Source organism: Leiobunum rupestre, chromosome 11, assembly GCF_980474605.1.
Source record: "Leiobunum rupestre chromosome 11, qqLeiRupe1.1.hap1, whole genome shotgun sequence".
In the NCBI taxonomy this organism is placed as follows: Eukaryota; Metazoa; Arthropoda; class Arachnida; order Opiliones; family Sclerosomatidae; genus Leiobunum; species Leiobunum rupestre.
The window spans coordinates 39,682,318-39,709,570 of NC_143394.1; the positions used below are offsets into that span (position 1 = coordinate 39,682,318).

At 36.3% G+C, this 27,253-nt stretch overlaps 1 protein-coding gene across 1 annotated transcript in view; it reads right to left on the minus strand.

Annotated features, from left to right (window-relative positions):
- mei-41 (ATR serine/threonine kinase meiotic 41) overlaps positions 1-27,253 on the minus strand; it is a 40,355-nt gene that overhangs the window by 10,354 nt on the left and 2,748 nt on the right. The window contains exons 9-50 of the mRNA XM_090162974.1: positions 19,392-19,521; positions 18,738-18,917; positions 18,289-18,413; positions 18,114-18,219; positions 17,977-18,062; positions 17,736-17,908; positions 16,933-17,186; positions 16,742-16,842; positions 16,520-16,680; positions 16,345-16,449; positions 16,165-16,279; positions 15,847-16,108; positions 15,011-15,085; positions 14,837-14,950; positions 14,579-14,770; positions 14,242-14,511; positions 13,730-13,887; positions 13,302-13,421; positions 13,135-13,239; positions 12,883-13,066; positions 12,729-12,817; positions 12,540-12,672; positions 11,555-11,679; positions 11,377-11,494; positions 11,050-11,311; positions 10,454-10,983; positions 10,329-10,391; positions 9,058-9,173; positions 8,859-8,997; positions 8,649-8,791; positions 8,373-8,589; positions 8,131-8,306; positions 7,342-7,534; positions 7,170-7,280; positions 7,044-7,112; positions 6,785-6,987; positions 4,488-4,707; positions 4,321-4,428; positions 4,086-4,246; positions 2,774-3,023; positions 2,637-2,702; positions 2,379-2,570 (exon numbers count right to left, since the gene is read on the minus strand). Of these exons, the coding sequence (XP_090019100.1) occupies positions 2,379-2,570; positions 2,637-2,702; positions 2,774-3,023; positions 4,086-4,246; positions 4,321-4,428; positions 4,488-4,707; positions 6,785-6,987; positions 7,044-7,112; positions 7,170-7,280; positions 7,342-7,534; positions 8,131-8,306; positions 8,373-8,589; positions 8,649-8,791; positions 8,859-8,997; positions 9,058-9,173; positions 10,329-10,391; positions 10,454-10,983; positions 11,050-11,311; positions 11,377-11,494; positions 11,555-11,679; positions 12,540-12,672; positions 12,729-12,817; positions 12,883-13,066; positions 13,135-13,239; positions 13,302-13,421; positions 13,730-13,887; positions 14,242-14,511; positions 14,579-14,770; positions 14,837-14,950; positions 15,011-15,085; positions 15,847-16,108; positions 16,165-16,279; positions 16,345-16,449; positions 16,520-16,680; positions 16,742-16,842; positions 16,933-17,186; positions 17,736-17,908; positions 17,977-18,062; positions 18,114-18,219; positions 18,289-18,413; positions 18,738-18,917; positions 19,392-19,521 (6,700 nt within the window). The remainder of the gene's footprint in view (positions 1-2,378; positions 2,571-2,636; positions 2,703-2,773; positions 3,024-4,085; positions 4,247-4,320; positions 4,429-4,487; positions 4,708-6,784; positions 6,988-7,043; positions 7,113-7,169; positions 7,281-7,341; positions 7,535-8,130; positions 8,307-8,372; positions 8,590-8,648; positions 8,792-8,858; positions 8,998-9,057; positions 9,174-10,328; positions 10,392-10,453; positions 10,984-11,049; positions 11,312-11,376; positions 11,495-11,554; positions 11,680-12,539; positions 12,673-12,728; positions 12,818-12,882; positions 13,067-13,134; positions 13,240-13,301; positions 13,422-13,729; positions 13,888-14,241; positions 14,512-14,578; positions 14,771-14,836; positions 14,951-15,010; positions 15,086-15,846; positions 16,109-16,164; positions 16,280-16,344; positions 16,450-16,519; positions 16,681-16,741; positions 16,843-16,932; positions 17,187-17,735; positions 17,909-17,976; positions 18,063-18,113; positions 18,220-18,288; positions 18,414-18,737; positions 18,918-19,391; positions 19,522-27,253) is intronic.

The following is a 27,253-nucleotide window of genomic DNA, read 5'->3' on the forward strand; positions in this document are numbered from 1 at the left end:
GTGCCTATAGGCTTAACCAAAATGGCTGGTGGAAGGCTAATAATTGGGAGCATAGCCACACCAAGCTCTATTGGGATATTTCCAATCAGATGCTGATTCTGACAATGGGTTCTGATATGATGGTTACTAAACTTCACTTTAGTAAACCTTTTGAGATCAACTTCTCTAGACGTGCGGAGTGGAGTAACTTAACCCTCGGTACCAGAGGAGAGATTGTCTGGTTCACTGATGGGTCTAAGGCCCACTATGGCACTGGTGCGGGGATGTATTGCCTTACTAATAATTTTGGCTTTTATGAAAGCCTAGGGATACACACTAGTGTATTCCAGGCAGAAATTTTTGCCATTTGCTCCTGTGTTGCTTACTGTTTACATCAGGGGTATCATGGGAACTTGGGAAGGTTATCCAGATTTATTCGGATAGCCAGGCCACTCTTAGAGCTCTCAGCCAGTATAGTATTCTTCCTAAACTGGTTTTTAGCTGCTTAGATCTCCTCTGTGCTCTTGGGTTGCACAATAAAGTTCAACTTTGTTGGGTACCTGGGCATAAGGGGCATCTTGGGAACGAAAGGGCCGACGCCTTGGCCAAGGAAGGTGAGAGGGCTGGGTTAATTGGGCCAAGTTTATGTCAGATTGTGAACTCAGACAATGGTCTGAGATTGAAGGTCAAAGGCAGGCCAAAGAGTTTACTCTTGGCCCTTCTAGGGAGAGAGCCAGAGAATTACTCTCGCTCTCTAGGGCTAGTATTAGGATTGTTATTGGCCTACTTACAGGCCACTGCCATCTAAACAGACATTTGACCTGATTTGCAGAGCTTGTCTAGCTGAGGAGGAAACTGCCTCACATGTACTCTGTAGCTGCGATTACTATGCAGCCCAGAGGTTTGAGCATTTGGGTATGCATCGGTTGGAGACGTATGACGTCTCTAACATCACGGCCAGGACTTATTTAAGTCACCAAGTTTGGGGATGCACAATGGACCTTAGGTCGAAGTGTTTGGCTTGCCACCCCACTCAATAATAATAATAATACCTATCTTAAAAATATAGTTTAATAAATTTTATTGAGAGCTATTTTTAGAATGACCACACATTTTTGCTGGACTCAAGTGTTTTCTACTGGGTGATCTCAAGTGCTTGTGATGAAATTTGCTTCTACTAGTGACTCAATCCAGCAAGGATCAGCTGAAAGTTGATCTGATAAATTGCTCTGTAGCTATCCCCACTTTTAAACTGGATCTCCTTAGTAGAAATTATATTTAATTCAGAGAAAACGGCATGGTATTAGAAGATAAAACTTATTTTATACAAGACGTTTCGAGCCGAGGCTCTTCTTCAGTCGTTCGTTAGTTTTAATTTGATTAGAACTTGAATATGGCGCGTGGTAAAATTTTAAATCAAATTAAAACTAACGAACGACTGAAGAAGAGCCTCGGCTCGAAACGTCTTGTATAAAATAAGTTTTATCTTCTAATACCAAAATAAGTTTTATCTTCTAATACCATGCCGTTTTCTCTGAATTAAACATAATTTCTACTAATATTCACCATGGTAAATAATAAGTTTAATATATATGGATCTCCTTAGGCTTTCAGTTAGTTTTTATCTGGGAAACTCACTCGTTCTCTCTTTTTTTAAGACTTTGTGGTCAATTTCAGAGCGCTTTCAGAGTTTCCCACTGGATATTGCTCCTTGTTGAAGTGAGTCGCTAGTGGAATAAGCAAATATCATCACAAGCTTATCCGAGATTGTCTGTGTAGTGAGAAAACAAATCAGAAGCGCTTTTTGAGTGCCTAAGAGCATCCTGTAGAAAATACTAAGTCGCTTATTTTTCCCAATGTATGGTATCAATTCCACATTGCTCCACATATAGTTAGCAGCAAAAGTTAATGATGCTATTGAGATAGAATAGGATAGGCAATTTACCCACTTTCTGATCTGTTCTTTCAAATTTTGTTTTAAAACTTAGATGATAGTAGTGATTCCTTTGAGTTGCAAAAAAAACAATCTTACTAGTCTTCTTCAGTGTCTCCCTAGTTCGCGAAGCTCTCAGCAGGCTACACTCCTCCCCTCCCAAATTTTATTTAACTATAAACATTCATTTTAAAAACACTTCCATTAACACACTATTGGTAATTATGTAACTTTTAATAAAACTATTTTATATCTGAACATATAGAGCATAATTTTAGACTTATTATATAAACTATCCCCAAAAACAGATAGACATAAACTATCTATTTTTCCTATCCCAGAATGTTTAATTATGCAGAAATACCTCACTTAAGGGTTTTTCTATAGCATCATTGTCACACAGTACTCTGTGTTTATTCCGTAGCATTAGCCTTACCATTTAAAAATGTAAGAAATGTCATCTTACTTTCTCGTTGGTTATTTCACCAGATGTATCCGAGGCTGATTTGTTACCACTTTTCGCCGTCTTACCCCATTCCACCAATGGATCATAAATGAATGGTTTCAGCATACTCATTAAAGCATCTGTCTGATTCCTCATAACTGTCATTGTAGCCTCACATGCTTTCCTAAAAATTCCTTCATAGCCTGTTGGGCCCTGAAAACAAATGTCACAAATATATTGGGAGTTTGGGGCAAAAAAAGGGCTAATTATGATACTTACCAAAGCGTCAATCAAGTTGTGTGTTAGTCTAAAAGGTACTCGTTCAGGCCAATCAAATGTTTCACCCTGATTTACAACATTGTTACATTTACACTTGTAATTTTTCATAAATAATAAAAATATCCTGTGATTTTTACTTTGTTGAATAGACAGTTGAAATCAACGTGGAAAGTATCGCCACTTTTAGAATCTATCAGAATATTCTCTCCATGCCTATCTCCCAATCCTAATATGTATCCAACCATTGACATAACAGCCAGAGTTCTAGCATAGGCCAACCTTGCAAAGTACCAGGATGTAGGATCGGGAAAGTAAGAAATGAAAAACTCGCTGAAAATGGCAGGATGTCTTGGCAAAAACTTGCTCTTGAAAATTTCCAATTTTTTTCTAAAATGGTAACAAAATGATATGAGATAGGAAAAGTTTACAACATTAAACTATATATTTATACACTTGGAAAATCTAAGAATCCATTTCCACTGTGCTGCGAAAGTGGCTTGAGAAATGGGCAGAGCTTAAACTACTTTTAATGTAAGCCATAAATAGTTGACATGCATATTAGGGAGGAGGTTCTCAGTGTGACACCCTTCTCTGATGCTCATTATGCCTATCAAAAGGGCAAATGTACTGATACTACCCCTCGATGACCTACTCTTAGGTCATTTACAGCTTATGTCCTTTTAATGCGGCCCAAAGCAGCAGTGGCATAGACAAGGGGGGGTTTCCGGGGTAAGACCCCCTTTGAGCCTAGCTTTGACTGTACTAAATTTCCACCCCATTCTTGACATTCCCATACATCGACCCCCCCCCTTAACGAATTTCTGGCTATGCCACTGCAAAGCAGATCTTGGGCTTCATTTCCGAGACAGGGCTTTTTCAAGTCTAAATGGCTGGGGTAGCACAATGGACCTCTGGTCAAAGCACTACATTTGGCCTGGTCATATCACCCAAATACATAATATATTAATTAGTAATAATAAGCCATAACACGTTTTTTCAAATTCATTCGCTGGCTACTGCCTTTCACTCTAAAAATAAACTTAACAGAAAATGGGAAAATGATTTAGTTCCGCGCTTTTTCTGTAAACGTTGTACACCATGCCTGTTTCTATGACAATCATCAGGGCCACCTTAGTCTTCCTTAGACATTCCAAGTTAAATGGTTACAGATAAAACGATTGTAGCGATTATTAATCTGTTCACGTTTAAATTACCAATTTATTTTCTAGATTACTTCGTGAAAACCACCTATACGGATTTTACGCGATTTACTAAAAGAGGGCAGATAGGAATTATCCTTAAATTTTGACATAGCTTATGCCCACTGTATGTCAGATTTAAATCAGTATTGATTTACAATATTGGTCAATATTTCTAAAATATAATATAAAAAATCAGAGAAACTTAACTTGGCAAAATTAAAAACTGACAAAATAATGATAAACATACTGCACAGGATCATTACAGTTGGGCATAAAATGTTTCATTTCCTTTCCAGTCATCGGGTTTATTCCCTTTTCACGGTACAGTGACAATAAAATTGGCCTTAAACCCTTCAAGTTGGGGACCCATTCGATCAATCCACATTCTTCATTCAAAGGTACTACAGTCTGAAAATACATACATGTACAATTTTAAAACTTCTGATATAACTATTTTTTTTATAAAATTCATTCTTCCATACATAAGTTCTAATGTGTAACTGCCTTCTTCTAGCATCAGAATCTTTTTTCAGGTACTTGTTGACCAAATTATTAAACTCCATTAACCGACAATCTTTTCTCAAATCATCCTGAAAATTAAGCTCATTATTATTGAATTTTGTTATTAAAATATAATGAGGGAGAATACCTTAGGTTTGCACATCATTGGATATTTCTTTCCATTGCTTCCCCTTATTGTGATTTTCTTTGGTTTTTGAAGCGATGGTAGTATCTCAACTGAGTCTTCAAATCCTTGAATATATATCATACTTTGAGGAAATGGGTTGTGATCTTTTACAGCATTGTTTGACATTGGAATCGTTACACTCATTGATGACTGCAGCGGCAGTAGAATCTTACTCATCCTCCTGCAATAATATAAGTCTTGGCAAGGTAAATAATAGTGATGACATTACGTTATTTTAACGATTTATTGGTTGGTGTCTAAATTATCAATTATGTAAGGCTGATTTTTTTCAAAGAGGTGGAATAGATATTGCCTTAGAGATAGAAAATAATCCTTGAACTAAAGGATAGGGGTGAATATCAACACACCAACGCATGTCCGATATTTTTCATTTTTTGGATACTTTAGAGGATACTGAATATTTCTGTGTCCAAATTATTTTGTCGAAATTAAAATTTGCGGAGATAATAATTTTTTTAAATTAACCAAAATGAACGTTTTCTAGCGTTTCTTTTCAGTTTTGTGCAATATTAGGCAATTTTTTCTTGGTTAGGTCACAATGCTAGACGGCCCATCGTGATTAGCAAGAATGGGGTTGGGGTGGCGCTGCTTGCCCCCAGCACAAGAGAGTAGTTGACGTCGTAAAATCGCGCGCTAGTTGACATCGTAATTTTTCCCCACAAGAACAAAAATCTTTTCATTTCTTCAATGGAATATTTTTAATAACATTGATGGCGGGAAAATCATTTCTTATAAAAGTTTGTCGAGATTTTTAGGAATACATTTTTTTAAACTCTTTCAAGCACTTGTCTTTTGAATATGTCTTCCGAAATTTTAAATATTATATCCAGAATAAAAAGGTCTGGTGTATTATTTAAATATATTTTTCTTTAATTGGATATCTTTAAATATAATGTCTTATTTATAGGTTACGAAATAAAATATTTCAAATTATAGTTATTTATTTTCATTTTTCATAACGACTGCGTTAAATTAGAATGAGTCACGTTGTTGGGGAGAGAGAGTAAGTGAACTTTGACCAAGATTATTTAGTTTTGGTTTCGATGGAGATAAACTACATTTATTTGAATCTTATAATTTCCTATATTCCTTTGAAGAAAATGATATAAGCTTATAAAAATGGAAAGCTTTTTGCTTTGTGGGGGGAAAATTACGACGTCAACTAGCGCCCAATTTCACGGCGTCAACCAGCACGATTTTACGATGTCAACCAGCACGATTTTACGATGTCAACCAGCACGATTTTACGATGTAACCGATTTTTTCCCTAACGGGAAACGTTAGGCCAGACGAACGTAAGATTATAGAAAGAAACACAACAGGCCCGTAAGGGAATTCAGTCTCAACAATATTTTATTTGGTTTTAAAGAGAATATCCATTTACCCCTTAAAAGCAGAGATCATTTCGCATTACCCCATATATTTACCAGTACAGACAGAGCCATATTCCTGGAGGCCAATCCAACGTCAGTTTTCTAATCGAGGAGCTCAGCAAATCTAACCCCTCTCTACGAGAACCTCCACCTCTCTCCTCCTTCCACCCCCGGCGCACTCTCTTATACCGGATTGTAAAAAACTAAAACGAAAAGCTGTCTGCTTCGAGGCCTTTGAACAGTTGAAGAACAGGTCTGCCAGGAGTACGGCTCTCTCCGTTGTCTGCGGACGCTCAATTAGACGTTAGTATTTTTAGTAATAAGAAAGAGAAAAAAAACAAACGCGTTAGGTAAGTCAGAGTGTTACCTGGTGCAAGGGAGCCTAGGCCCCTCTACCAGTGGTTATGTAGGCTTAGGACTAATACGGCGGTTACAACCATGTCAACCAGCGCGATTTTACGATGTCAACCAGCGCGATTTTACGATGTCAACTAGCGCGCGATTTTACGTAGCAAATGTAATGTGAGACGACGAGAGAGGGAATTTTACGTAGCAAATGTAATGTGAGACGACGAGAGAGGAAATTTATGTAGCAAATGCAATCTGAGAGTGAGAGAGACCGAACTCGAATTTTGTCCGGTTTGACGTGCCATAAATTAACATCTCCGCGAATTTTCATTTCCGCAAAATATCGGACATGCATTGGTGTGTTGATATTTTGCCAAGGATAGCTATAATCAGCTGCTATGCAAGGTTTTAGAGTAAAATTTGGTTGATATTTGGTGAAAATGATATCAGTATCAGTTAAAATAAGATATGGCTCAAAACTAAGATTCATTTAAATTTTAGATAGAAAACACTTGCCTATCTTCTATAAGCTTCGGCAATGATTTCATATGTGTACTAATACTGAAATGTTTTACATCCGGAAATTGCTTATTTGACAGTTCTAAAAGTTTATCAGCCAATCGAGTAGAATCATTGATGAACTTGTCTAAATTTGATTTGATACTTCTGGCTTTTTGAAATATTTCTTGACAACGTTCAACTCTAACTTTATAAGATGACTATAAAGGAAATAAGTAAATTATAAATTAATATTTTAGGCATTAAAAATGATTACTTTTGACACGGCTATCATCATCCACATTGCTTGTTGAGGGTACGTTGCCAGCAAGTTAGCAATAATTGTCTAAAATACCAAAACATTATGAGAAACCTTAAGAAGGACAAATTAAAAAAATTGTACCTGCAATGCAGAAGCCACAATGGGATGTGAGTGGCAAATACGAGAAATGAGTTGAGGGAAAGCTACCAAAAATTGGTAAGGTGAAAGGGTACGTGAAAACTTCAAGATATGCTGCGTTAATGGAAATAATTTTTATTACAAAAAATACTAAAATTTTCCAAACAAATCTCACATCTGTTACAGTATGAAGAACTGTTTCTATATTAGCTAATGTATTAGAAGACATCTTTGAACGTTGAAAATCTACCACTTGAGTGCCCAGTTCAAACCAAAGGGCTAGCATACGAGGCATTGAATGAAATAGGTGTTTACAGCCAAATTGCAATGATTTTCCATAGTTCATGACAATATCATTAACATAATTTCTGGGAATAAAGGTTAAAATAGAAAATCAACACTAACTTAAGTGATGGCAGATATGAATATCAGATCGGTTACGGATATCACAATGTTACTAATTAATCAGTTCAAGGTAAAATGCCCTATTTTTACAAAAAAAAGCTGCTACGTTTTTTCTTTAAAAATTAGGATAGATGGCCCTTTTGTAATATCTAATAATTAGGCATGTGCGAGTCTTGATTTTCTACATTTAAAATAAGAGACCAATCAGAAACAACTAGGACTTGCACCTCACCCAATAAGAAATCTTAACAGGGGTTCAAAGGGAATATTTTTTAGTAGCTTTTTAAGGCCACTTTTTAAAGCTCGTGAGTAGTGTCTGGGTAAGAATAATAGTTTCGAGTACTCTAAAGTTAAGCCTAGGCCTTGTTTAGAGGCTCGAACCATTTTCAAGCTCAATCAAGTACTCGAATAAAATGGGAGTACTCGCACATGCCTACTAATAATCTAAAATTTCATTAGCTGAGAAATAGACAAATGAAATTTTTTTATAACAAAAAGGTTGCTCATCAAAAATAATTGGTATCAGTTAAATTATATCAGTCAATACTATTTTTCATACCCTCGGAAATCTGGCTTTTCGATTGTCATTAGGAATCGGTCTAAATACTTGGCGTAGTGAAAATACCCATCCTCCTGTTCAGGCGTTAATAAATAAACATCTTTATACATTTTGATCAGAATGTTACTCTCCAAAATAGCCGCTTCTTCACTGTATTTAGTCAGTAATAGCTTCGCCTGCAGAAAGATTATTCTCATAATTTGAAAGGAAATGCGTTACTCCTCTGAATTATTATAATGTACCTTTGCATATGGCAAATTTGGCTCATTTTTCTTGCTTGACTTATTTACAGCCCTTTCAATGTCACCATAATGTTCTTGCAGCCCATTCTTCAAAATATTAATAGCTTGTTGTTGATCTCCCATAGTCCAATGAACTTTGGCTTTTTCAACAAACATTTCGGGTAGTTTAACAGACTTTGCTTTCAATAAACTGTTTGATCTTTGATGAAATCCATTCCTTCAAAATATGAGACAGAAAGTTATTTAGTTCTAAGAAAAAATTATAAATATTCTTACTTTCGAGCTAATTTGGCAATAAGCATCCAACACTGGCTAATTTCAAGCTTCATTTGCTTTTCACGATCTGGACACTCATTAGAAACTAGAGTGAACAAGACTCGTTGCAAGTTGATGATCGGTTCTAGACACCTCATTGACGACTACATTGTATTGAAGAATTCAAGTTTGTATAGTTGGCAGTGAAGCAAAATGCTAGCATATAGATACCTGAACTAGTTCACGCCTTTCTTTCCACTCTTCGAGCAATTTATCTACATTAATGGGAGGAACAGAACCTAAACTTGATGAATCCGGAAAATCCATAAATATTTTAAAACTTTTCTCTAAATCAGTCAACATATGAAGTCTATATAGGAAGTGAAAATTAATTAGCACATGGAAGAACAAACAAGCATCTTTAACCTACTTGCACATATAGTTATAAGCTCTTTGGTAACCCTGGATCTCCATAGAAGCCGCTGATAGTGGGCCAGTTAATGCATTTCTCACTATTTTGAGATTTTTCCCAAATTCATTGAAATTCTAAAAAAAAATTCAGTTAGTGATGAACAAAATATTAATATAAGATTAGTATCAATTACTGATATAGTACTTTTATGTTGAGGTTTGTGGTTCAAATAATTAAGCTTTGTCTCATAGTTAAAATATTATTTAATAGATAAAATGAGTGAACTACACAAGTCCTTACATGGCGGTGTCCTCCGAATAAGTGCCGTAATCCCTGTTATTTCAACAGTCACTGAATTTACATCCCCCTTATACTAGCTCCATCATGCGTGATTTATATATTTTTTGCCTTTAAATACTAATATTTTAAGGATTAATAGGTTATTGTCTAAATTACTAAGTTTCACCTCATTCATTAAAATACTATTTTCTTTAAGAGGTAGAATAGATAATAACACTTTAGTGGTAGCTAATAAGCTTTAATTTTGATATATTTAGCATGGGTGCCATGATAGTTTTTTTATTGATATCATTATCAGTAGAAACATGCTGATATTCAAAGTGAGTATCAGAATGAATTTATGTCACCCATGAATATCCAACTCTACTCATTACAATTTGGTTGCCTCTTAAGAAGCGAAAGGCAGAGCGTAGTTATCCCCTAACCAATGAAATGACACAACAGTGCTCCACAACTTCACCACATATAATCCATGGCTTGGAAGTAGCATGTTCACCTTTCATGCGGGAGTACATATTTAATAATACAAATAAACCAGTTTTATAAAAAATATAGAATTGAAAATGCTCACTGTAGTTATGAGGATTCAATTCCCAGGCCCCAACATGACAGGCTAGAATGCAGTGGCGTAGCCAGGATTTTGTTTCGGGGGGGGGGGGGGGCACGTGCCTGGCTACGCCACTGCTAGAATGCTACAATCAAGCACCATGAAAATACATGCAAGCATTGGGAACTTTTTGCGTTGTGTTTAGACTCTTTTCAGTAAACCAAAATAAAGTTGAAATCAATTGCCTAGGCCAATTTTTATCAAAGTTCTAATTACTTAAAATTTGATTTAATTTTACGTTTTTAATAGGCTCCACCTCATGAGAGGGGAACTAAGGTAATCCAGTTGGATATTTATGGATGAAATAACTTCATAGTATCTGTTAGATCTCAAAATCATCATATGTAACTGCTATTAGGAAATTATAGAAAACTGAAGTTACTTTTTCTTTGGCAGAAAGCAAAATTTTTCCAACTCCTACTCCCCAGTCATCCGAAAAATGTTGCTACAAGTAAACCTTAACGTTTAAATACGAAAATTTCTATGCTGACAGGAAAATGTTATTACTGTGGAAAGATGATTTGATAATTTTTCCCAATTTGAAAGCTTCCAAGCAGCTTCAACGCAGAGATTATTCACCTTTGGAGTCCAATCGGGATGATTTTGAATTAGAGTACTTGCGTAATTTAAAGCAGTATTGGCCTTATCTAATCCCATTAAGCAGCGTAGTAGACCTTGATGATAACTAACATCATTGGGATGTTGCTCGACAGCACTCTCGTAACAATCGTAAGCCTGGTGAAGTTGGCCATTTATCTCGTATTCCAGAATCTGGTCTTTAATTGATGTTTCTCCGCTCCGAATGCCTGAAATTCCCAATACACCATCTGGTTCATCAAGATCAACATACAGCTTTTGAAGGAATCCAAGCTGCTTGGGAAGTTCGTCTTTGTTACACTTAAGGTACAATTCCATGTGCATAAGAGCTCTGGTATAAGCTTGACAATGAAAAGAGGCATTTGCTAAGAGGTTTTGAGGTATCTTTCCCAAAAAAGATTTGATACAATCGGAAATTTTCGAAACATCAACATTAGTACCTTAAAAAAATTGTAGGTTATGTAAAATGTCTTGTGTTCACATGATTGATAAAAAAATGCACTTACTTTTAATAGAAAAACGGTGTGTCCATCGCTTTAGGTAATCCAGTATAGTAAATATAACTTGTGTACTTGAGTGAGTTAGATCTGCTGGAGGCATACTTAACACTGAGTTAATTTCTGTCACAATTTCATTTGTCTCAGTTGCTGATGCATCTTGGATTGCGTAGAAAATAATATATGGTAAAAGGTATAAAACCAAATTTGTATTGTACTTCAAAATAACATAGCACGATGAAAATACATCTTGTGCGGTCCCTGGCTTAACCTAAAAAGGTAATATACATATATTAATCAAAGGCAACTAAAATTTAAATACTTTAAAACATGTACTTTAACTACTAAATCACAAGCCCAATTTGAAACCCAAGTTTTAAACGAGCTGCCAAGTGCACTCTTGCAAATTGGCCGCAAGATTTCAAGTTTTGAAATTTTTTGCGCTGGCATGTACCTAAAACAATGTTACATGTAATTTCAATAAAGTTAACTTGTAGAAAGATTGAAACGTTACATCGATTGCAGCAATGGAATTAGAATTTCTTGAACATCAGATGGAAATCTTTTCCACAAACTGTTTTCTTGCTTAGTGCAGCCGTAGATTCTTAGAAGTTCTTGCAAAGCATACAGCGAACAATCCTAAATGAAAAAAAAATTATAAATAATGAAGTGTTGGTCGATAATGTAATGTAACTGATCCCAATAGATTTTTTCAGGAATTCATACCTCGAACTTGGAATGGTTATCCGGCCGTATTCCCTATGGTAAGATCTCGGGGACCGTTTCCAGTGACGCGTAGGAGAAAAAAAATCACCCCCTCGCACGCGTCTCCCCTCTTTAGGAGTTTTTACCCCGCGCAAACTCCCGTTTTTACTACTGTAGTTTTTTGTTGTTCGACTCCCCGGCCATTTTGAAATTTAGTTTGAAACCCCACCATTGATAGCGACGGGTCAGCTCGCTCTCCCGACCTCTCCATAAGTCCGGCATTGTTAGCGCTGTCAAAATTGTCAGCAGTTACAATGCCCTTGAGAACCGCGAAGTCCGAATTACGAGGTGATCGTCGCTATCAATACGGGGATAGCGAAGGGAAAAGCAAAAAGATGTTTGAACCCTTTTTCGACACTGGGGGATGAAATTATCTGAAACTAGGATTTAATACCATTGAAAATCGTATGAGAAAACACGTATGCTCTGACGTCAAAATGATGGGGAAAAAACGGTCCCCTAGATAGAGACGGAAATCGGCCGAGATAACCATTCCAAGTTCGAGGTATGAATTCCTGATTTTTTTCCAATAAAGCAAATTGAATTATTAATTATTGACATAAATTAAAAAAAATTACATAATGAGCTATCAGCAAAACAAAATCTATCCTTCCTCTTTCAGAAAATTTGCTTTCAATAAAAATTCGCAATTTTAGACATGAACTAAATTTATCAGCAAAACTACTATACTCCAAAAGAGTGTAGTTTATTTCACATCTATCACCAATAAATACCTGAGCCGTTGAGCATTCTACTGCCAACACTGGGCGCAAAAGTTCTTGTATCAGATTGAAAGCAAAGTCCTCTTCATCCAGCGATAAGAAAAGTTTGCTCCAATGCATTCTAGCATTGTTTTTAAACTCAAGCCTGCAAAAGTGAAGAACATTATAAAACGTAATGGAATGATAATCAATGGAACACACCTTCCCGGATCAATTGCTCCAATCTCTCCAAGACACTCTGCTATTAATAAACGAATATTTTGGTCTGTTTCTCGACAAGCTTCAAGCAACTGCAGAAACATAAAGTAGAAGTATAATCTCAAAAAAAAAAATCAGGTTTGAATCTAAAAATTACCGATGATATTAACTCTGACACCAGTGGATCTATCATCTCCAAAGTTGAAAAGTGAGTGTGCAAAGCTTTTTGATGGTTTTTCAGTAACTTTTTTAATTTTGAAAGAGCGTGGATTTTTACATCAATACTCTCATGGTTTATTCCTTTCAGGGAATGTCTTATGAGAGAAGCAAATTCTTCTTGACTGTTTGAAAGAATGAGTAGTTACATAACTTTTTAAGGAAAAAAATAACTGAAACAAGTTATAGCAACCTGCAAGGCTTTTCAACGTATTCCCTAAGAACATCGTTGACTTCTCTCAACTCCCTCATTTCAGGGATGAAGTACAAATCATGGAAATAGTCACTGAGGTTATTTCTACATACAAATTAATGGTTAAATACTATGAATTCAAATTAATAGTTTAAAAAATGTTTAACTTTTTATCACAAATCATGTATTTGAGGACATCGGACACCAGTAGAGGCTCAATTTGAAGTAAAGGTAACAACATAGCCGTTATTTGATTCAGCATTGGTCCTAAGGCTTGATCATCAATGCTAAGGAGAATAAATTTTATCAAATTCCTAACTAGGATTTAGTTATATCTGCATTGCAACGTTATTCGACTGAGTGGACTAGAGGTGTTAGAAATAGCTGGTGTTTATTATTTTTTCCATAAATGATGAAAAGGTACATAAGACCATATTTATACTAGTTAACTTAAAGAACTTTGATAGAATATTTCATAATACAGATACAATATTATAAAATATTTCTAACTGCGATTGATACTGTTTTAACCCTTGCTTTAAACCTGAGTTGCAATAAATTATAGAAACATCTCGAATTACATTAACAAGTTTACCTTTTAATAAACGTTTTCCAAGCAGTACAGCACATTTTAGGGAAATCTTCATCTTTCATCTGAACGCAAGTTCGTAATACGCCCATAAGTTTGACACGAAATTTTGTGATATAAGCTGGTCCCACAAGATTTATAACTGCAATCAAGCTTTCAAGGGCCTGTTTTTCATAGAAAAATTAAATGATTAACAAATATACAAATTAATGATGGGCCGAGAAGGATATATGCGTATTGATTACCAATAAAGCGATTTTACCAATAAATCTGTTAGTGTCTAAATTACCGATTTTGCACGACTGATATTTTTCGGTATTTTAAAACCAATATTCTCAAAAACAAGGCAGATGACACCACTAGCCTTGACCTTAAGATTATTTAGATATTGGTAATAAACGGTTAGATATTGGTAATAATCAGTAAGATATTGGTAATAATTGGTTAGATATTGGTATAGATTAAATTAAAATATCGGCCAACACTAATACAAATCAACTGTTTGCAAAATGAATTACATTTTTCTTCTCTGAAATTGTTCTACTTTGACTTAGGAAAAAAGCGTCGTAAAATGTGAAGACACCTAACAATCTTTCACCCAAGAACTTTGCCATATCCTTCTTCTTAACAATTGGTAAAGTCCCTTTGTATTGTTTATCTTTGGCAGCTAGACTTGAAAGCGTTAGAAATATTGCTTCGTACTGAGTGTGTAAATTTAAAAGGAGATAATTTAAAAGCCTTTGAAAATGATAGGACACCAGATCATCTATGTGCTTTCCACTTTGTTGCTAAAAAAATTCTTTTTATAGTTAAACTGAGGATAAATTATAAGCTATGCAAAAGAATAATCATTACTTGTAAATATTTAAGTACAAGTTGACTATTTTCTCTGTGCTGACAATTCAACAATGTAAAAATGTGAGGAAAATTTTCTACAATCAAATCTTCCTTTGTGGTTTTCACTTCTTTAGCTAAAATAGCCATTAGTTTGGTAGCTTCGTCAGATACTTTGCATCCCAATGGTGTTATGATATTTTTTAAAAATCCCTACAACGATTTTAAAAGGTAAAATACATTCTAATTCAAAACCATAATTTCTAGTCCACTATTTACAGTATTTAAAAACGATTTGACGTTGCTATAACCACACAAATCCACAAGTTCCATAACAAATGACAATGGATTTAAGTTCATCCGAATTCGTTCCAACATTAGTTCCATTATACGCTAAATTTTTATTATATTCAATGAAATAAATAGTTAACATAAATAATGTAGTGAATTTACCTCGCCAATCTCTTCCTTAAACCTCTGAATTAAATTATTTAGTTTAACACGTTTTGATTCAGATATTTCGAGGAGCTAAAATTACGAAATATTTAATAATAATTCCTTGGTTAATTTCTGGTAGATACACCTCGTCTTTTATGGCTTAGGAATTTGTTTTTCCAAGTGCCAACTACAGTAAAATGAACATTTTGGTGTGCCATCACTGAGAACATGTACCTTAGAGATCCCGCTGATGGAACCACTGTTTCCCGTATGACATTGACACAAAAATTTTACGTACCATAGTAATTCCATTTTCCACATGTGTTGGACCGGAAAACGTACTTAAGTTACAAGCAGGAATTCATACATCGAACTTGGAATGGTTATCTCGTTCGATTTCCGTCTCTATCTAGGGGACCGTTTTTTTTTCATCATTTTGACGTCAGAGCATACGTGTTTTCTCTTACGATTTTCATTGCCTTAAAAATCTCCTACCAAAAATATCCTGGACCCCCCAGATACCTAGTATAGTCGTCTGCTAGATAATCTGGACAAACCTAACCCTAAATTTAGAAATGGCTGGGGAGTCAAACAAAAAAAAAATACAGTTGTAAAAACGTGAGGTTACGTGGCCTAAAAACTTCTAAATGGTCCCAGAGATCTTACCATAGGGAATACAGCCAGATAACCATTCCAAGTTCGAGGTATGAATTCCTGGAGCAAGCCATTTCATGAAATTTACTATGCGACACGGCTTATTTTGCAACTTAATATTTTACTTCTATTTCGGGGGCTGGGGTTATCTTCCAAAAATTAAAGTACATGCTGGTTTAAATAAAAGATAACATTACCACATGTCGTGTAGTGAAAAGGATGACGGTTGAAGTTGATTGTAAATTATATATCAAATTGTTCAGAACGTGCTTCAATAAATCATCATTGACAATGGGTCCAATAGCTTCAAATGTCAACAGTAAGGTTTCTAAAAAATCTTCATCTTCCAGTTTCTCAGCACGCATAACGGCTTCTTGCAAATAGCTCATTATAAACCTTTTTTGGTCAGGATTTAGGTTTACTCCATTTTTCACATCCATCAAATATTTTACACATTGCCTTAAAATTAATAAACAACTGTAAGAATGAAACACTTTTAATTAAATCGAGGTTACGTTGCTAGACATCTAGTTTGAAAATCAGAAGACTCCAGACGATCCAAGAAAGAAGTTATTATCTGGGAAGAAATTACTGAATGATTGACAAAACTTTTGTAACTCTTTAAAGCTTCTGAAAAGTGTGCAAAGAAATAAGTATGAGAATACTGGATTCTTAACTCTAAGAAAAAGTCTTACGTTCTATAAGGGAGGGAGGTTTGTTTGTATCGGTGATAATGTTGAAGTATAACTCTTTTAGAAAATCAGTCTTAGCAGTGCTAATCTTCTTTGTATTAGCTCCGTCTGTTCAAAATTTAAAATAAAAAATATTGGTGATGATTAATTTATTTAACAAATTGCTAAAGAAACATACAATTATCGCATATTTTGCATTTCAATGCTAAACCTTTCCATAATTTAGACTGGTCTCTGACCAGCAACGTATTTCCACTTAAAACGCAATTAAGACTCCCCAATATGCCACAAAATTGAAGCTCAAGTTCAATATCATTGTTGCATTGATTCGCCAAGGGCCTTTAAAAATACGAAATTAAGATACAATAAATAGAAAGATCATTAAGAGATCATAGCATACAAAATGAGATCAGTCAAATCAAGGGTAAATCCTGTTGCATGAAGAAGTATGGGCAAATAAGGAACTATGTATTGGCCCAGACATTTTCCCTCATTAACATCCTATCACATTAAATAATTTACTTGTTAGGTGGTTTAAATACATTTGTCATTAAATCTGTTTTTTCTTGAATAAATAAATAAATAGATTACCTCAGTTATTGACTCTTTTAGCAAGTTGATTCTCCACAATGGCGCAATTTCAGGAGGAAGTAATGTAATGCATTCGAAGCATTTACATTTCATTTCTAAACTAATCATGTTTAGTTTTACACAATTAAAGGCATTTAGTTTAAAGGAAGATGTTTTCAGATCATGAAGCTGAGACTTGGTTTTGTTAGTGAGCCACGGAACTGATAACATGACACAAATATCCATCCACGAATCGCCACTGTAGTTAAGAATATCTGTAAACATAATAAGTAGTTGTAATTGACTTGAAGAACAATTTAACCACTAGCATGAATTTATTTATCATCAAGAATATTTTAATGCAAAAAGCATATTTTTTCAATGTGTCATATTTTTACAACAATCGGAACAAATACAGAAACCCTTTCTAGAGTCAGCCAGCCAGACTAAGGAAGCCAGTGGTCATCTCATTACTCTCTTGCCAACGAGGAGAGGCTAATAATTATAGGTTTAAAACTTTAAACCTTTACGACAAATGAAGGAATCATATGCCCATTAGCTTTCTCTTATTTATATCTAAATATGTGAATTATTAACTAGACATAAATTTGTGTATACAATTTTAAATTGTCTACCAGCTTCAGTTAGAAATTAATTGTCTACGGCATCCATTTTTTTTTTCAACAATGGCTTCCCCTGGCAAAAGCATGTACTCTAATAGCCAATTCAATGTCTATGTTTTAGACAATTAATGGGCTCAGCCCATAGGCAAAGTAAGGCTGTTGTATACTTATAAATTCATGTCTCTACCATATATATCATACCTTGGGAATATACAAGAGCTTCTAATATAAATAACACAGATTCTATAATAGATGTGTTAACGGCAGCTGAACAAAACGCTTTCTTACAAATCAAAATCACAGCTTGATCAAGTTGAAGAGTAGAGATAACAGATTTTTCATTGGCCAAGTGATGAATATCTACAGTTCCAACGCTATATTGAAGAAAATTTTAATTGAGAACTTCTCAAAGACCACCAGACACTATTAATTATTTTAATACTTTTCCACTAATGTTAACATGACTCCACAATTCAAGATGATAGAAAGAAAAAAATTTAACCTACCAAGCTCAACATCAGAAAGTTCCTAAAAAATAAAAATTAAATAAAATTTTAATCTGTTTGATTTCAAACTTACAGTTTTTAATTCATGTTTCTCCAAAAGAGACTGAAATAGTTGATCAACAAATGATAACTTTGGCAAAACTGCCAAAAGTTTAGTGTTAACTGGAGCACAAGAAGTACTACCAAGTAAAATATAGTTGAAAAAATTAGAACATGCCTGCTTGAAGATTAGTTAACGTTAAGCATACCTAAGATCCATAAAATCGTCAGCTTTCCTTTTACCTCTTCCCAGCTGTGGAGCAGTACTGCCTACATTTTCAATAACTTCAGTTTTACTGAGGCAAATTACTCTCACTATTAGTTCCACAACACTCTAGTAAAAAAAAACCCAATAAATGCAAAATAAAGTAACTGGAAAACAAAAAACTAGTAGCGTTTTCCATTCGATGCTTTAGAGCTTCGAGATCACCAAAACTAGCTCATGTTCGATTTGTTTATTGAGATCTACTCATCGTAAGTTTCGCTTGTTCCATTTACCAAATAAAACAAAGGCACAGAAAACTGTTACAGTTTACTATTTAACCTCAGAGCAATTCTTTTTAGTAAGGATCTAAAGTGCAGTTTTTTAAAATCTTGATGCAGAGTGAATCTCAAGCAGTCAAATGGAAAATGCTAAAATTCCAAAATTGTTATTTACTTCAAATTTAAAGGAACAATGATCCACAGTAACTAAAATGGAAATTAAACTGTTGGAGATATTTTCGGGAACATATAATTTCTTCTTCGGGAAAACATTGAAGATATTTTTAATAGCACTTAAAATGCTATTTTTTAAGGAAATTGACTGAATTTTATCCAATTTGAACTTGGTTAACATCTTCAAAAAATTTTTAATACATTAATATAATATACAACAGCATATATTATGTCTCTTAAGAAAGAAGTATCCATCAAGGCTATAAAATTGGTTCAATAGCTTGCAAATTTCAAGCAAAACCAAAGAAACATACTGTTTGTAGTACATGCAGTTAGATTAAGCAGGTTGATGCACAATACTACAATGTCAAGTAATATGTTTGACAACAGAATATACTTCTTTAGTATAGCCTCAATATAAAATATATCTCATGATGTAAAATGTAAAAATTTAAATGTGCAAGGATATTTAATTGTCTACAAATTAATTTTCCCAATGTAAGTTTTGAAAGATGTATTTCACCATGCACTAGTTTTTTTTAGAAAAAGCAGTGGATGCCTGTGATAATATTTGCAGTATGCGGTGATGAATACTTATCTCTCAAGATGTGTTAAATACTTATGTTGATATTTAATTTAAAAAAAAACAAAATACCTGAATTACGTGATACAAAAATGCAACAATTAGGTGATCATCGATGAAATCTATGTCGTAACAGTCTAGAGTGGCTCGAGTAAAAGTATCTAAAAATTTGCTGAAACTGCGTTCAAGTACCATCGCAAATCTGAGAGTAGTTTGTAAAGTATTATACTATAACAGTAAGGTACTTAAGTACAGCGATTGCCACTGGGTAATATCAGTTCTCATGTGCTGTGAAAACACAAGCAATCTCATAGCAGCTTGAGACAAGATTCATATCACCAACTAACAGCCTCGCACAGAAAACCAAGCTGCTTTTTTAAGCAAAAACAGATCTCTAGTTAGAATTGAAGTTTTATCATACCCGAGTCTAAGATCCCTGACCCCAACCAGGTCTGGGTGGTCAATTTTCTAGTCAGGTTTCAAAAACAGTAATGGATTTCCTAAACTTAAATAAAAAAAATTTCCTTCCAAAAGAAAATTTCAAATTGCGAAAAGCTGCTCAACCTAACGAGGCATAATTATTCTACTTTTGAAGTTCAAATCAGTCTTGTTGATTTTATTTTAATAGCCATTTTAAAATTTTATGCCTCTTTTTCCTGGCAAATTAATTAATAATTTGCTTACTTAAGTAACATATACTAAAATTAAATTTATCTTTAAATGGTCAACCCAGTTTTTAAGTAGAAAATATTTAAAAGGACACACCAGCGTTTTAATTTAACCAGTTTCGTCGTATCTGCTACCATGTCCTAAATTGGGGCTGAAATTTTTCCAAACAATTCCTAACCCAACCCAACCAAATTTTTTCTCAGGGTCTAACCCATATGGAATAGGGATGCACCGATATGGGTACTACCGATATATCAGACGATATTAACAAAGTTCTTTATCATAACAGTAGTGTATATGATAAAATCATTGTAAAAGGCTATTCAGTGCACAGCAGGGTTGGCTGGTTTAAACCAAACTTCCATAAACTGCAACCTTGTACCTCTTCATGGTGGAAGGGAGTAACAGGTGTAAGGCTCTGCTTCTTCCTTAAGCCCAGGTGTAAGGTATCGTGCTGAGGGCTGAGTAGTACCAGGGAAGCGAAAATACGGTATCGTGAATGATCCCCTAGGGGCACCAGGCAACACCCCGTTGTATTTTAGCCTTCCGCCCGGACAGAGGATTAAGGGCGGTGACCTTTTACTTTCCTCTTTACTCGTGGGATCTTTTATGAATTCCCAAAAAAAAAAAAAAAAAAACATCGGGCAAAGGTCTGTCTTTAACAGCACCCGGCTCTAGCCCGGGGAAGGGTGTATCTCAGGATACTACCCTCCCTTCAACAAGTTCAGGTTGTGGGTCTGTCTTGGAAGAAACCGAGCCCATGTTGCTAGGGTCTGCCTCCGGCAGTACCCAGCAGCAGAAGCAAGGGTCTACCAAAGACAGTACCCTGACGGAGGGAAGCAAGGTAAGTGCTTCCAATGCTCGTACTCGCAAGAGGAACAAGCGTCGAAAGACACTCAGGAAGTTGGCAGAAGACTCTTCAAAGGGTAACTCCTCTTCAAACAAGAGAACAAGGGAGTCAGATCAAGAGTCTCCAAGCTCTCAACAGCAGGCTGCCAAAAAGTCCAAGCCACTGACCTTCAGTGAAGCTGTGGGTTCGATGTGGATGGCCATAATAAAAGAAGGCTTTCCCTCAAACTGCTTAACCGAGGCAGAAATGCGAACCATCCAGCGTTGAGTTCTGGAGAGGATAGACGGGGTACCCTTGGGTAACCCTCTTCCTCAATTCCTGCAATTCCAGCTGAAAGGAGGTGCCCTGGTTTACCTGTGCAAGGATGACTTCACAGGTTCAGGAGTTCGACCGTAACGAACAGGTTCTCCAGGGAACAACGCTTTTGGTAACTAAGGCCAGTGACCTGCCGAAACCTTTTAAGGTCTCGCTCTCCGAACAAGGAACGTCTGGACGAAGGACCATAAAGTTCTTCTCAGGCGTCTTCAAACCTTCAACGGTGCTCTGAACACCAGCTGTTGGAAGGTGCTGGGCAAATCCGAAGAACCGGCTGCCATTCATTGGATTTTTCTAATGGATGGTGAGTCGGTCAACGCCATCAAAACGGCAGGATTTGCTACTCAGACAGGTTTGGATAGGGGTATCTTTAAGATACTCAGTACCCCAAACCAAACTTCAGTCGTAAGTACTGTAGAGGGTGTGGTTAATCCTACACCTGTTAATGAATCTGAGTCTAACGACTCGAACATTTCAGGACTAGAGGACTTAGAGCCTCTGTTAAGCGACTACTCGGAAGGGGATACGCTGACAGAGGACATCAGAATCCTCAGTGTCTCGAATGGTGAAGAGGTCCACGGCAAGGACATTCATGCCCTTCCGCTCTCAATCTATCACTCTAGGGATACTGCCGTGGTTAAAATCATTTTCCCTACCGTTGATGGGTAGGTGACCAATCTGGTCAACCACTGTGAGCGGTCGGGAAAAAAACTCATTATAGGTTGTGATGCGAACGCTCATCATGTTATCTGGGGCAGCAGCAACTGCAACAATCGTGGTGCTAAGCTAATGGAATACGTGGTTAGTACGAAACTTCATATTCTTAATAAGAACAATGAACCAACTTTTGTTACTCGTAACAGAAGTGAGGTCATTGATCTCACGCTGTGCACAGAAAATGTCGCAGCTCTAATTAATGACTGGCATGTGTACAGTGAACCATCACTGTCGGATCACAGACACATTTTATTGGAATGGCTGAACAACTACTGTCTACCATGAATTATAATATTCCATTAAACAACGATTACAGTGGTAAAAAAAATGATGGGTGTAATAAAGCAGGACTAAATAGTTTTACTCAAATAACAGAAGACGTTGTTTTTAAAGTCCTTAAAAGCATTAAAACTAATAAAGCTACAGGAATGGATGGCCTATCCCCTACTATTATAAAAAACCTAGCAGCAGTTATTGCAAAATTTGTAACAGACCTGATAAACCTCTCCTTTTTGAGTGGAGTCTTTCCGGATGAATGGAAGATTTCAAAAATAGTACCAGTGTATAAAAAGGGAGATGACAATGACCCATCAAACTACCGCCCTATTAATGTACTGGCAACTTTATCCACAACATGTGAAAGAATAGCTTATAAGGACATATACCAATATTTAGAATCAACGGGTGCCTTTTATGAAAATCAGTCTGGTTTCAGAAAGGGTTTTTCTACTACTTCATCCATTTTTAACATATATGAACATATTCTGGATCATTTAGAAAAAGGACGATATGTAATTATAACTTTTATAGATCTATCAAAAGCATTCGATACAGTTCAACACAATCACTTATTAGAAACACTGAAAAATACCGGTATTGATGGGAAAGTACTATCGTGGCTTCGGTCGTATCTGAGTGAGAGAACACAAATAGTCATGCATAAAGGGTTCTCATCAAAACCAATGAATGTAAAGCACGGAGTACCACAAGGCAGTGTCATGGGCCCTTTATTATTTAATGCATATAAAGCTGACCTACACAAATCACTTGAAAACTCCCTGGCAAATGAATATGCGGATGATGACGCAATATTAGGAGCGGACGAAAATCTTCAGGTTGCAATAAAGAATATGGAAAAAGACCTAAATAATATAAGCATTAAACTCCTTACAAAAGGACTTTGTTTAAATAAATCTAAGACAAATTTCATAATCTTTAGTCCAAATAGAGAAATGAAAAAAATTGCATCAGAAATTGAAACCATCTGCCAGGGTACAATCAAGAGAACAAGCTCATTCAAATATCTGGGTCTCTGGATAGATGAGAATTTAACATGGGCCCCACATATTGACTACACTGTAAAGAAAATTAAGACCAGACTATGGTTATTAAGACCACTACAAAACTCACTATCCACTGACACTCTTAGAATGTTATATAAAGTACTAGCTAAACCAATACTGGATTATGGAAATATATTCTACCTAACAGCCAAAAAATCCACAAAAAATAGATTACAAAGCCTATTTAAAATGATAGTAAAACTTATTGCAAAAAAATCAAAATATTCTTCCTTATTAGAAGCTATCGAAATAGCGAATGTAACAAATTTGCAACAAAATTACGAACTAATCTTACTTCTCTTTTTATTTCAAGTTAGGCAAGAAAAAGCCTCGCCGTTAACATTTTGAAGTGGTATAAAGCAAAATATATTAATGATTCTGGACCAGCTACCCGGGGTCAAAGAAATAATTTCCATGTAGAAAAATTTGGAAAATTTGGTGAAAAAAGTGTAAAGAGAAATTCAGTTACTATGTGGAATAAGATGAACGATGAACTAAAAAGTATAAATTCATACAAAGATTTTAAAAATAAAATAAATGTTTTAATATGTGAAAACCAGGAAGTTCTCAATTGAGCCATAATTTTGTCCCACCCCTAAATTAAGTTTTAAATAAATGGTGTTCCAATAAAAAGCATTTTATTATTATTATTATTTGCTGTAAAGTCAGGTGGAAAGTGTAATACCGAACATCGCAATCCCAGGCGAACCAATTGGCCTGGTTTTAGGGATGATTTAAATCTTCATCTGAAGGATGATAAGCCTAGGCTGTCATTGGTGCTGGATTTTGATTTGGCTGTTGATCGTATGCAACATGCCATTATCGACTCCTACCACCACAATTGTCCGGTGAAGTCTACCAACCAGCCAAGGCTAGTTCCATGGTGGAACCATGAGATTGGTAGGCTTCGCAAAGAATCTAGGAGGCTTTTAATAAAGCTAAGAGGTCGGGTGACTGGGTTGCCTACAAGCACACCCTCACTGCATACCACATGGCCATCCGCGAGGCCAAGAGGGACTCGTGGAAGAATTTTTGTGAGAATATCTCTGATATTCCCAGTACGGCAAAGTTATTGAAAGTTATGGCCAACGATAAGACTAAACATCTTGACACTATTAAGTTGAAAGATGGTGGTCATTCTTCGAAGGGTAAGGAGACTATTTCATATGTTAGATGCACACTTTCCTGACTCCAGAATTACGAACAGTACTGATTCTGACCTCCTTCCCATTAGGATTGCACGTACCAAAAGGGAAGACTGGGCAGTGGCGAGTAAAATTGTCACGCACTCCAGACTTATTTGGGCAATAAAGTCTTTTATGCCCTATAAGTCTCCGGGGCCGGATGAGATCATTCCCATTCTGTTGCAGGAGGGCATTGATATTATCTGCACAATGTTGAGTAGAATTTAGAGGGCTTTTATTGCCCTTGGATATATTCCTAGCACCTGGAAACTTTCTAGGGTGATCTTTATTCCGAAGCCAGGGAAATCTAACTATCTCGAGGCTAAGGACTTTAGGCCAATCAGTTTGACTAAAGATTTTGGAGAAATTGGTAGACAATTATATTAGGGGGAGGTTATTTCTCATACACCTCTCTCGACGGCTCAGTATGGCTACCAAAAGGGCCAATCTACTGAGACTGCCCTTCATGCAGGGCTCCCACCAAAATCTGAAAAACAAATAGGGAAATAGGGAATCTTTCAGGCTAGATATAGGGTGAAATAGGAACCAAATTTTGAAAAGTAGGAACCAAATAGGGACCATTTAAATAAAAAAGAGATCTTTATTTAAACTTTAATTTTAACAAAAATGACTTTAAAAATAGAATATTTCTATCACTGACTTAGTTTTAATTTGTAAAAATATTTTATCAGAAAAATGACCTATTTTAAGTCATTATGAATTTTACCGAATTTTTAAATTTAGCCGAGCTTGTGACGCCACCTAACGTACATTATAGGAAACGTGAAGCGATACAATTCTGGTTCAATATTATAAGCCGATAGTACTTTTCACCAAATTGACTAGAAATACGGTGATTTAGGAACCAAATTCCGATTTTAAGATGGTTTAGGGACCTCGAAAAAACGTTGGGGCTTTTGGGTATTTTAGGGACCAGGTGGGAGCCCTGTTCATGGCATAACTAACTACATTGAAAGGGCTATTAACTTTAAGGAGATAGCGTTAGCAGTTTTCCTTGATATAGAGGGCGCTTTTGATAAGGTGTCCAGCACAGTCATCATGAAGGCTGCAAAGCACTTTGGCATTAATGACACTCTGTGTCTTCGGATCAAAGCTATGCTGACGTATCGTGTGGTGGTATCCTCCCTGCTTGGTGAATCCCTTATGGTCAAAACCAGCCGTGGTTGCCCGCAAAGTGGTGTTTTATCACCTCTGCTGTGGTGCCTGGTTGTGGATGAACTTTTGGTAAGGCTAAACAGGGATGGGTGCCGCTGCTTCGTGCAAGGAAGTTGATCTTACGGTTAATCCTAATAAAACGGTTCTTGTTCCTTTTACTCGTAAAAGGTTGCAAAACTCTTTTAATGATATCTCTTTATTTGTGACTATTTTGAGTGAAAGCACGGAGGTGAAGTACCTTGGTGTTATTCTTGACAGTAAACTAACGTGGAAGCCTCACCTTGACTCTATAGTTAAGAAGGCTAAGATGTTACTTTTACAGAACCAGAAGTGCAGTTAGCAGGTCATGGGGACTTAGCCCTAAAGTGGTCTTCTGGCTGTACACCATGATCATCAAACCATTGCTCCCCTATGCTGCAGTGGTCTGATGGCCTAGAACTCGAATCAAGACTGTGCAGAGCGATCTGCACACCCAACAAAGGCTGGCTTGTGTCAGCATCACAGAAGCTATGAGAACAGCCCCAAGTGCTTCTCTAGAAATTCTCCTGAACATTCTTCCTCTTCATCTTTTCATAGAGGAAGCTGCTGCAATGGGAGCCTATAGGCTCAACCAGAATGGTTGGTGGAAGGCAAATATTTGGGATAATAGCCACACCAAGATCTACCAGGAAATTTCAAGTCAGCTACCTGTCTACCTAATGGGTTCTTATATATGGCTACGAAGTTACATTTTAGTAAGCCTTTCAATACTTATTTTCCAAGCCGTACGGAGTGGGCCAATCATAGTACCCTCAGGACCAGAGGAGAAATCGTTTGGATTACCGATGGGTCTAAGACCCACTCTGGCTCTGGTTCGGGGATGTATTGTCTTACTAGCAATCTCGGCTTCTTTGAAAGCCTTGGTGTTTATGCTAGTGTTTTTCAGGCGGAAATTGCCGCTATTTTCTTCTGTCTTGACTTTTGTCTTAAAAAGAAGCTTCATGGCAAGGTTATACAAATTTATTCGGATAGTTAAGCAGCCCTCAAGGCTCTCAACCAGTTACAGGTTTCATCTTCGGAACTAGGCACCAACAATAAAGTTCAGCTCTATTGGGTTCCTCGCCATCGGGGGTACTATGCTAACGAGAAAGCCGATGTCTTAGCCAAGAAGGGGGCAGAGGCTGGGTTCTTTGGTCATGAACCTGCCGTTCCTATCCCCTCTAGCATAGTACGCTGCCTTATCTCTAAATCCATGACTGACCGTCAACTCAAGCTTTGGCTTGAGATGGATGGCCAAAGGCAGGCTAAAGAGTTTATCTCGGGCCCCTCTAGGCAGAGAGCTAAGGAGCTGCTCTCGCTGTCCAAATCTAATATCAGGTTGGTCGTTGACCTACTAACAGGTCACTGTCTCCTTAACAGACATCTTTACCTGATTGGAATCAGTGATGATCCAATCGGTAGGGCAAGTCAGCCTAGTCAGGCTGAGGAGGAAACCGCATCTCATGTGCTTTGTAGGTGCGATTACTATTACGGGGGCGCAAAGATTCGAGCATCTTGGTATGCATCAGCTGGAAACTTCTGATTTCTATAATATGCCGGCCAAGAGGATTCTCCGTTTTGTGTCGGATATCGGGCTCTTTAAGTCTTAAGGTTTGGGGTTGAACAATGGACCTCTGGTCGAAGTGCGCGAATGGGCATGTC